The sequence below is a fragment of the Arachis ipaensis genome, chromosome B10 (assembly GCF_059453495.1).
Source record: "Arachis ipaensis isolate K30076 ecotype BB chromosome B10, ASM5945349v1, whole genome shotgun sequence".
In the NCBI taxonomy this organism is placed as follows: domain Eukaryota; kingdom Viridiplantae; phylum Streptophyta; class Magnoliopsida; order Fabales; family Fabaceae; genus Arachis; species Arachis ipaensis.
Genome location: NC_142435.1, coordinates 25,480,107 through 25,491,323, shown reverse-complemented (window position 1 = coordinate 25,491,323; position 11,217 = coordinate 25,480,107). Strand labels below are relative to the sequence as shown.

At 39.3% G+C, this 11,217-nt stretch overlaps 1 protein-coding gene across 1 annotated transcript; it reads right to left on the bottom strand.

Moving 5' to 3' along the window:
- Nucleotides 1-5,549: 5,549 nt before the first annotated feature.
- Nucleotides 5,550-10,283, bottom strand: LOC107623176 (alpha-soluble NSF attachment protein 2). The gene is made up of 9 exons (XM_016325344.3): nt 9,856-10,283; nt 8,856-8,905; nt 8,670-8,742; nt 7,893-7,972; nt 7,543-7,694; nt 6,920-7,079; nt 6,789-6,836; nt 6,533-6,613; nt 5,550-5,880 (listed from the first exon to the last, which is right to left on the bottom strand). The coding sequence occupies exons 1-9, from the start codon at nt 9,998-10,000 to the stop codon at nt 5,800-5,802; spliced, it is 870 nt and encodes a 289-aa protein (XP_016180830.1). The 5' UTR covers nt 10,001-10,283; the 3' UTR covers nt 5,550-5,799.
- Nucleotides 10,284-11,217: the final 934 nt, after the last annotated feature.

Genomic DNA, 11,217 nt, shown 5'->3' with positions numbered 1-11,217 from the left:
TCAAGAGAGAATTCGAGCGGGATGACCTGGTCATGCGACGCAACGATGTCGGGCTACCGACACCAGGGCAAGGAAAGCTGGCAACAAATTGGGAATGCCCATACAGAGTGAAAGAAGTGCTCGGCAACGGCACCTACAAAATGGAACGGCTTAACAGCAAAGAAATACCAAGGACATGGAATGCGATTAACCTAAGGAGGTTTTATCCCTAGCAGCCAAGGCATGCTAGGCGAGCAAACACCTTACCGGTTCAACCAGGCGAGTAAGATTTGTATTGCTGTATACAGGCTCATTTGACTTTGATTATTGTTTATGTTGTCTTTTTACCCCGCATTTATATTACTCGGCTTTATCATGCCTCGTTGATTTTATTTAAGACTCATCGTACTCTCTCTGCGCGCTTGAATAAGCAAAACAAAACCGCACCCCGGGACTGATCACCCCGGGAACCCAAAATATTAAAAGCCACAAAATCGGCTCCAATGACTACCAAGCGAAAACATTAGCTACCAGTAAAACGGTAAGAAACAATGGCGGTAGACGAGCAATTAGATACATATATGCCAAAAACGGCAACCGAGTTCACTACAACTACCTTGTTACACACACCAAAAAATGGCAGTAAAGCTAGCAAAAAAAGTATATAAAAATCTACATATCACAAACGCAAAGTACAAAGACAAGGCCAAATCACTTCTTCAGGATGTCGACAATCTTGCCATCCTTGATGGTCTTGAAAACGCTAACAGCAGAGATGTCAAAGTCGGGAGCCAGCAGCTTTACTTGGGCCTTGAGGGCCTCCTCAGTCATCAAGATGGCGTTCTTCCCCTGCTTCACGGTCTCCTTGAACTTCTTTTTCGATTCAACCGCCTCTTCTTTAGCCGCGGCTGCCGAGGCAAGGGCCTCATCACGCTCCTTCTCGACTTCTTTCACCTTGCCTTGAGCAGCGTTGAGCTGCCTCTCCAGAGTCATCTCCCGCTCGGTAAGCCGCACCACGGCGGCATCAAAAGTCTTGACCTTCTCTGCGGCAGTAGCCAACTGCTCCCGAAGTGATTCAACTTCAGCTTTGTATTTATTACTTGCTCTAACAGAGGACTGAAGCTTGTTCTCTAGGGAGTACGCTCCCGCCAGAGCAAACTCCGCCTTCCTCGCTATAGCATCTCCCCGGAGCAACGTGCGATACATCCACCTCGCTTGCCCAGGAAAATCCCCACCGTGGAAGAAGTCCTCCGTGTCCGGGAGCAGTTGCGAATCAATAAAGTTTCCGGCATCGAAGTTCTTCTCCATCACGGTAAGAACTCCTTCCGGGCTCGAAGACGATTTCCTTTTTCTCGGATTGTCCACTATCACGACGTCTGGATTCTCCACCTCGACTTTCGGCTGAGGTGTTGGGCCACCGCTAGCCCCGGTCACCTCGCTCTGAGAGGGATGGGATTGGGCCCCGGCCTCAGGGGGGTTCTGAGAAGGCTCCTCTTGGTTACCGGCAGCCTGGTTCTCAGAGGCCAGTTCCTTGTCATTATCACCAGCAAGGAAGGTGTTGAACAAAATTTCAAGGCCAACTTGCTCGCCAGCCATCGACACTGGTACAGAACACGGAAGCTCGTTAGTCGCTGGACTAAAAAAAACTACAATTACTCACGTATATAATTCCTAGCTACATCCTGGTCACCCATAAGAAGATGGGGATTAATGTTATTCTTTCCAAATACAGCCAACAAGACGTCGGCTACCCTTTTATTCTCTGTGGACAACCCCTTATACGTCACTTTGGTAAGGCGTTGGCTCACGCCCCGAAACTCCAATAGGTCGGGATGCGGCACATGCCCTCCAACATCAGCCAAAAAGGGTGATGGCCCTCCATTGGACGAACCTTGAAAAACTTATCTTTAAACCCATGATAGGAATCCTCAAACAAGCAAAAAATCCTCCGACCCAGGGCAGATCGGAAAGACATAAAGCCCTTCTTAGCCTTCCCCTCCTTAGAGGGATTCTTCAGAGTAAAAAGAAACAAAAAGACTTCAACAGAGACTGGCAGCTCCAGAAAGTCACAAACCATCTCAAAACAGCGGATCGAAGCCCAACTGTTCGGATGCAACTAAGACGGCGCTACATTACACCGGTTGAGTAGCGCCATTTGAAAAGGGGAAAAGGGGATGCGAACTCCCACTTGAGTGAACATTGCCTTATAAAACCAGATCCAATCGGCAATTCGGGAGGCATGAAGGTTTAGTTGATAGATCCGCTCATGTGCGGCAGGAACAAAGACCTCATAGTGGGACTCCCCGTCGGTCCCACCACATAAGTACTCGACTTGTCGGAACTCAGTGAGCTCCTCTAGATCCAGCTGATTGGGAGAATCCTTCACGTCTGAGGTCACCTAAGCGTACCGATCGTAAGGCGCTCTTGCAACAGGAGCCCGTGCAACAGGGCACTGGGCCATACCTACAGTGGGGCACCACTCGGTTAGTCTACGAGACCAGGAGATCGGCACAAATATCAGGAAGTTACAGTTTGCCTATCAGAAACTTACGGTCAAGCTAAGCCTAAACCTAGTCAAAATAAGGCCTGAAAAACCAACAGTTTGGAATGGTAACCCCCCTTAATGCATCAACCTAATACTGACAGTGTTCGATACGTAATCCAACCCAGAAGAGCAACACACGCACATAGAAATGGCGCAATTACAAAACGAAGCTAAACAAGTCGAAAAAGAAGAAATAGAACATACCTGGATAGTTGCGTTGACGCGAAGGAGTCGAAAGGATAAGGGAAGTTTGAAAGGGGGAAGGAAGATTGCAGCAGCGAATTTGGAATCAAGAAGAAGAGTGACAAAGGGATTCGATGGTTGCAGATGAAAACTGAATAATGAAGGAAACTGAAAGGAAAACTGACGCATGAAGAAGCGCGAAAGACAAGGGGTAAAACAGTCATTGCGCGCGGGGTTTTGAATTTCCCATTATGAGCATTTAATGCTCAGCGCAAGAAACGAGGGGAGAAGCAGCGCACCCCTGCAACGAAGAAGCCCACGCGCCCAGGAAATGCGCCCCTGTCATGATCAGCCAACCAACCGACACCGCATGTGAAGAGAAATAGAACGTGCCACCTACGGCGCTCGCGGCCCTAGCTGGCGCGTTGGGGGCACTGTTGCGGCCCAGCCCAACTGGCTGACACGACTGGCACGCACCTTTGTCAGATCCGGGCAACCGCTCTGCGAGGCACCACGCGCCCGGACCTTGACCCGAGCATCCCGCCACCTAGGAGCCAGCTCGCCTGGCGACAACTAGCGAAAGGAAACTTCGCGGAAGGTGGGTCTCTGTCCATGAGGGGCCCACCTCTGACACAGTATATATAGGGAGGGTCCTACCCCTCTCCAGAGGTACATCATCACTACTTTTTCTCCTTACCACCTGCGCACCATACTGACTTGAGCGTCGGAGTGTCCTTGCAGGTGGCACCCCCCTCAACTCACGAAGAACCCAGGAAGTCGGCCGCTCACGCTGTTCGTTCCCAGGATCCAGGCCGAGGTAGGGACCCATCTTCACACCCAATCAGTAATCCTAAATCGTCCGATAACCGACCTACCGAACAATACACATGCAATGGTAGAAAGAGTGAGTAACAAAGCTTACCTCAACCGTCAGTTCTGCTGTCACAGCGCCATTAATAGTTCTATCGGAACCAACTTCTTCCTCGGAGTAAAGCGCTGTCAACGAATTTTTGAAAGGAGAGAATTAGGGTTTTTTGTAATTCCAGAGAGCAAAAGAGGGATTTTGTGTTATCATGGTTTAACATTTCATTTTTTAGTAGAATTGTTAGGAGCCATTAATCTGCCCATCCAAGTTGGTATTTAATTGACATATCATCACCTTAACATGCCATATATTCATCCTCCGTTAGCTCTAGAGAGAAATTATTGACCGAGGGGGTAACTTATCTAACAGAGTTAAAAACCGGGACCAAAACCTTGTTGTCTTTTGATATAATTGTTAGGGCCATTTAAGATGTTCTACTAAAGAAAAAAAGCCATCGAATGACAATAGTAAAAGAAAATAATAAAGGAAAAACTACCAAAAGTACCCATGAAGTTTACGAACGCTGACAAAAGTACCCATAAACTAAGGAAATCAACGTTGTACCCATGAAAGATGGGTTCCATATGACAAAAGTATCAAAATCTTAATTTTTTGTTGATTTTTTAATAAAATTCCTAAACTACCCTACACTCAACCTCAACTCACTTTTTCAACCTTTCATAACTCAATTTGCACCAACTCTTGCCATGGAATCCAGAACTACTCCTACAACAAACCAGACCGAAATCAATGGTAGTGGTGGTGGTGGTAGAGGATCGGACCTCAACCGATTCACTCATAAGTTTATAATCTATACCCAAACTAAATTAATCAAACACCAAAAAATACTCAAAACATAAAATTTTCAAATCCATTCATCCAATTTCAATTCACTTTAACAAAAGTAGAAATAGAAAAAGCCATCAACCATAAAAAATCAAGAAATCCATTCATCCAATTTGAAAATTATTTCAGCAAAAATCAGAAGTAGAAGTAGCCATCAACTGAATCTTCTGTAAATCAATCTCAGCCTTTCATAAAAAATAGAAGCAGATTAAAAAAAATAGAACAGTATCATAACTAAATCAATTTCTGAAAAGAAGAAAAATAAAATAAAAATGTTTTAAAAAAAAGAAATACATTTTTCTTCGTCGGCCGACTGTAACATCGTCAATAGCAGAACCTCCATCCACAGTGCCGCCTCCCTTTCTTCTCTGACCGAACCCGCTTTCTGCATGCAAGAGTACTACGACCCCTCTCTCTTCTCAGGTGTGCGACGACGGTGTTCTCCTCGGCTGGGTCAGATGCGCCACGACGACGTTCTCTTCGGCTGCAACAGGCGCGCCACGGCAGCATTCTCCTCAGGTTGGGTCACAGGTATGCGATGAAGGTGTTGTAGTCACCTTAATAGTGAGAGGAAGAAGCAGTGAGAGGGGAAGAGATTGGCGGTAATGGAGTAGGTGGGTGGTGGACGGCAATGAGGAGGTAGGAGAGTTTCTGTGACTCTGTGAGGGTTTTTGAGGGATAAGTGAGGAGAGAGGAAGAAGAGAAGAGAGGAAGAAGAGAAGAGAGGAAGTGACGGTAGAATGAGATTAGGGTGAGGTAGTTTAGGAATTTTATTAAAAAAACAACAAAAAATTAGAATTTGGATACTTTTGTTATACGAAATCCATCTTTCATGAGTACAACGTTAATTTCCTTAATTTATGGATACTTTTGTCAACGTTCGTAAACTTCATAGGTACTTTTGGTAATTTTTCCAATAATAAAAATAAAACTTCATCAAAAGAGAATAATTTGAACATCATACTGCGCATTCTGTTAATATTTTAATGTTTGAATATAAGTTTCCGTAGAGAGAATAAATTGTAGTGGTTTTCACTTCCATATGATTTCCTGAAGTGGGTCTAAAACCAAATATTTGATTGCTTAAATTAAAGTAGTAATGAACCGTAAAGCTTCATGATAAATTAACACTGAAGGGTGAAGGTGGCTCATCATTCAAAGTAGCAAATAGGCACTACACAGAGTCTTTTTCAAAATAGAGCAACCTCATGAACTCATTTCTTAAATTCAGGCAACCACTTTAATAGAAAAACCAAGGAAAGTACAATATGTGCTGAAGAGACGTAAGATGAATAAAGTGGACAAACAAGCATGGTGGTACAATGAAAATCATCAAACAAACATGAGGTTCAACCAAGATAGAGAATAACTAATGTGCAAGTTAAGTAAGATCGTCCTCCTCAAGTTCTTTGGCCTTCAGCTTTTCCTTTACCCTCAAAAGAAGTGTTGTCTTCCAAGAATCCTGCACAAACAGGCAATATTGATTAGCGACATGGAGGGAAACAGATAATCAGAACAAAGGCATCAACGACCTGTGCGATTTAAGGATTTGTTGTCAAATTTCAATGCATAGTATAACAAAAACAAAAGAAGTTAATTATTTCCTGAGGTTTCCTTTTCGCATATATAAATGATGAAAATGAAACAGGTAACTGAGACCATCAGCTGAAATATCTGAACCTAAGCATCTCATAATCGGTAGACCAGAAACGATGAAATGGAGAAAGACTACGTTTGAAGCACATCCTGCAAACCCATCCCCTCTAACATTTTCCCCTATTTTGGGATAAAAAAGCTTTGGCTACAAAGTTTTTCGTCAAAATCCTACAAATTTTTGGGTCACCTTACTAATTATTTGACCATTCCCAATCACGGTCACTTGAGTCAAATTCATAATACCCAATATCAAATAGGTGGATTTGAATGGAATTCTCCAACCGAAAAATTTCTGGACGAAGATCCAATCAGGGATACATTAATCGAATTATTTATCCATTTAATTTCTGTAAATTATGGAACTCAGTTATAAAAAGTTATATTTCTTCTATTATAAAATGTGGACACAATCTACATTAGAAATTCATTGGGAAATACAAAACTATTGGTGTGCTTACCAGAGGGGTCATGCTATCAAATTCCTTGACAATGGTAGTAAAGTGTCCAACATCTTCTTCTTCAATTGCAGAAGCAATATCCTACAAAAAAAAAAGGTCAGCAAGTCTCATGGTAAATATAAGTGTAATGACAAAGCAGCCAAATTGTAATTAAACATTACGGTAGAGATAGAAGCTATGGAAAATCCACATATTATGGTCCAGTTTAATTTGTCATAAAAAAGTTTATAATGAAATTTCAAAACTGGTACTTTACCGTCAAAAATCTATATTCACGTGTTCCTGAAAATGTTGGATCCAGCTCCTGCAAACGAAGTATGTAGCCAAAAAGTTGAGCAACTAAAAGATGTCCAGTCTCAAAATGTAAATTATGGAAATTTCTCAGACCTGATATCTCTCTAGTGCATTGTTTATAGCAACGAGATCCCCTTTACAGAGTTCGCAAATGCCAGCATTAAGAAGATGTCCTTTAACTCCATACTTCAGCAAGTTATTGTTGAGAGACTGGCGAGCTATGGCTTCATAAATGTCAATTGATTTTTGATATCTGAGGAGTTGCCATAAAACAGAAACAGTTAATATTCTTCTAAACACAAAGGCAACGCTCCGATAAGTTCCCATTTAAAAAATAAGGTTTGAATTTTTTAACATTATTCTTGCAGTTCCTGCTGTAACTAGTGCATAACATACACATCGATTTATGATAGCCCAAATGTAGCTGTGGACTAACTTCCATTACCAGCATGCATAAGTGTCAACATAAAACAGATTGTGAAAAATAAAGATGCTAGACATCAGTTTAGTAGGTTTTCCTATATAAATCCTTGAAACTTCAGCAACCTACAGCGGATTAAGAAAATGCTAACCTCCGAAAAAGGCTAGAAACCAAATACCCCAGACTAAATTACCAAACAAATAAAGAAAAAAGTCATGTTGGTAATGGAAACAATATTATTCAAGCTATATAACAACAGTAAAAGAAAGAGAACTCAGAAGGTAAAAAATCTCACTGTTCTAGCTGGGCAGCATATTGAGCAACCTTTTGCTTGCACTGGTTTGCACTAGTTGTAACTTCTTCATTTTGGAAAAAATCAGCTGATTTTTCGTAGTAAACAACAGCCTGCTCAATATTCTGTTGAGACTCGTACAATTCAGCAATTTCCTGAGTGTACAATAGCAAAACCAAGTAAAGGCATGTACTTTCGAAGCTTTATCAACTTAAATGTGTCCAATTGCACAAACCTCAGAACATAAAAAGTCATTAAAAAGGGTGCCCATAAAAGGGATACCACATCTAACACAACCCCCCCCCCCCCCCCCCAAAAAAAAAAAAAAACACTGAATTTACACTACAGTGTACCTTCAAATATCTAGCAGCCATGGAGAGTCTTCCAATATCACAGAATAGATTCACAGCATGGTCCAAGCAATTTACAGCCTCTGTGTACAATGAAAGGAAAAAAAGAGCTTCACATTAAGCATACTACTGCCTTCAATACTAATACGAGTGAAAACATTCTTTCACATGCTAGGCAGCCTAGGCTGCTCTATTATTTTTTTCTGAACTTAGCTACATAACAATGAATCCCAATCTAAAAATAGTTAACATGACAAATAATACATATAAACCCTAAAACAAAAAATGCAAATAGAAATCAAACATAACCAACTTACACATGAAAAACTTAATCACAATATCTGACTTAAGAAAACCTCGAAAGAGTACATAGTGCTTGTTACCCTACATGTGAAGCAATGTACGTGTTTTACACCAAAAGAAAACTTAAAAGTGGAATAACAGAACAATTTCTTATGTCATATAATAGCAGAATGGCTGAAACTTCTTTATATGACACCAATGCACCTGACACTTAAGAGAAGTAAGAGAATATACAAGGCACAATAAAGAAAGAAGACAAAGAAGATAAAAGGATTATGACTAAATTAATCAGTAAAAATCATCTGTTCTTCTCCAGTTCTCCGGAAACAGATTCTGATAACTAATGCCAATAACATTGATTATTTTAATTTTACCAGCAAAATCTTTTGCATACAACGTCAACACAGTACTATTCTTGCGTTCAGAACCCCAAAAGAAATTTTAGTTTATATAAATAATAATGACTAACTTGCATACCATTTATATTAGTCTTTTTATAGCAATGAGCGGCATCGACATAGGCTTGGGCAGCTTCATGTTTACTTTCCAACTACAAGCAGAAAACTACATTATCATACAGGCTTACTGACCAACAAAGGATTCAAAACTAGACAGCAAGATAAACCCTATTAGACGGTGCTCCAAACATTTCGATCCCATTACCTTCAAATGGCAACTTGCCAACCTGAGGTATGTTGCTCCCGCTTTGTCCCCTACAGATGCCACAACAATCGAATAAAGAACAACATATAGAACTGCTTGATACCAAAATATTAGGGTAAGAAACATTTGCGATTTTCTTCAAAAATACCCCTAAAGTTTAGTTTCATTCAATTTTGTCGGTAACATTTTCGATTTGTGTCAAAACTGCCCCAGGAAGTTTTCAATTTTGTCTCTAATGTTTTACATGGAGTTAACTAGAGATAATTTTGACACAAATCGAAAACATTGGGAACAATATTGCATGAAACTAAATGTTAGGGGTATTTTTGAAAAAAAATTAAATTGTTAGGGACAAGAAGTGTATTTACTCCAAAATATTAAGTCAATTACACCAACAAAATAAAGTGATTACTTAATGCTGATCAAAGTGAAGCTGAGCACAGCAGAATACAGGCAGCAAAAGAGAACATTGTTCATCAGTTGTAATATCATGATCATCAAATCTTTTTTTTTTTAAAGCACCTCGAATATCGTTAAGAATAAATCATTCACTTCTCTCGGCTGAAAATCTCTAAGCCTAAATCCAACCAATTTCTCAATAAATTGCGATTACATCAGGTTCACAAAATTCTCGGATTTTACTTCCTAAGCAACTAATCGATCAACAAAAATCAGGTCAAAACATTTTCCGGCAAAATCTGAGTAAACTTGTACTTCAACCATTGGTAGCATTTCAAATCTGCAATAGGCCATCTCGGATTCAACAACAAGCTAAAGTAGCCGAAGTAACTTCCGATCACCGATCGTATCATCGCAATAACAATACAACCAATAAAACTAACAAAAATAAAAAAAAAAGAATAAAAGAGAGGGAAATCATTTCAGAAATTCTCGGTAAACAAAAACAGACAGAGGTGGCGAGAGTCACTAAATCTAAACAAGACTAAGAAAATAATAAATGAAAATTGAGAATAATTTAGAAGATGAGTAGAATAGATACATGATTTAGCGAGCTTGAAGGAATTGGCAGCTTTATCGAAGAGATCAGCAGCATCCTCATATTTGGAGCCAAACAAGCCCCAACCATTCAGCTTCTTCTCTGCTTTCTTCTCGTATTCTTCTGCCTTCGATAATTGATCCGCCATTTCCAACGATCAATTCTCACACAACACTCTCCGCTACTTTTTTTTTTCTTCTTCTTCCTAATAAAATAAGTTGCCGTGAAACAAAGATAAATCACAGAATAAGAGAGAGAGAAGAGTTGGACTCTGCAGAGGACCGAGTCCAAAACTAGAACAACAACGGCAAAAGAAGACTGAGAAGAAAAGGGAAAAAGGGGTTTCAGAAGATTTTTTTTTGGTCGAATTCTTTGCTCTTTCTTTTCGAGAAAGGAAAGTAATTTCATAGTTAAGTTTTTCTTAGTTGAGTAACTTTCCTTCTTTTTTTTTTTTTTTTTTGCCATACTTTATGTTTTTGTTTTTGGTATTAAAACGGGGCAGCAATACTTTATGTTAATTCTTTATTGTTATTACGTGGGCTCAATTATTTTGAGCTTACACTACCGTTCATAAGCCCAAATTCCTGACCTGGAGTAAAATGTATTATCTTTGTATTGTACCAAAAAAAAAAGTGTATTCTCATGGTCCATTTAGTTTTAAGTTTTATTTTTTATTTTTACATATTTTCACAAAATTTTAAAAATAAAAATAATTACAAATAAAAAATATTTAAATAAAAAATTAATTATTTATCACTTTAAATGCGAATACAGAAATATACTGCTTTCTGAATATTTAGTTATGTTTTTGCTCATATGTGATACAAAAATAGAATATTACGTTTTAGCAATCTTAACATGCTAAAACAAGGCCAAATAGATTGCCATTTTCGCTAAAGAATTCTGCGAAAACATGGCGAAAAAGAAGTTGATATTTACGCAATACATGCTTGTGAAATTTGGAAAAAAATTTAAATGTTTTTTGTGTAAGTAACATTTAAAAATTTATCTATAAATACCAGAACATTCATACAAATTTCGCTACATCTCACTCTCACAATTCTCACCTCTCTTTCTCTTTTAAATTTTTTACAAATGACTACTGAATGTATAATAGTCGATGTTTATCCGAATCCAATAATTAGACGTAATAATGATGGTGCATTCTTTGAATGCAGTGATCCAATTACAATGCAAACTTGACGGTTGCAGTCGTTTCTTAGCTCAAAAGTTTGATTTTGATGAATATGAATTTATTGAGGACACACATAAGAAAAATCGATATCAATTTCTATTTGTGAAGGATACAACTTATATGGATTTATTATTTAATGTTTTTTTTTTTTTTTTGAGAAAGACAATGTT

What these genes read in the sequence shown, in the direction of transcription:
- LOC107623176 (XM_016325344.3), bottom strand. Translation starts at nt 10,000, where the DNA reads ATGGCGGATCAATTATCGAAGGCAGAAGAATACGAGAAGAAAGCAGAG. An exon ending in CTTCAAGCTCGCTAAATCAT is followed by an intron (nt 8,906 to 9,855) that starts GTATCTATTCTA and finishes TGGCATCTGTAG; the next exon opens with GGGACAAAGCGGGAGCAACA. An exon ending in TATGCTGCCCAGCTAGAACA is followed by an intron (nt 7,080 to 7,542) that starts GTGAGATTTTTT and finishes GCAACTCCTCAG; the next exon opens with ATATCAAAAATCAATTGACA.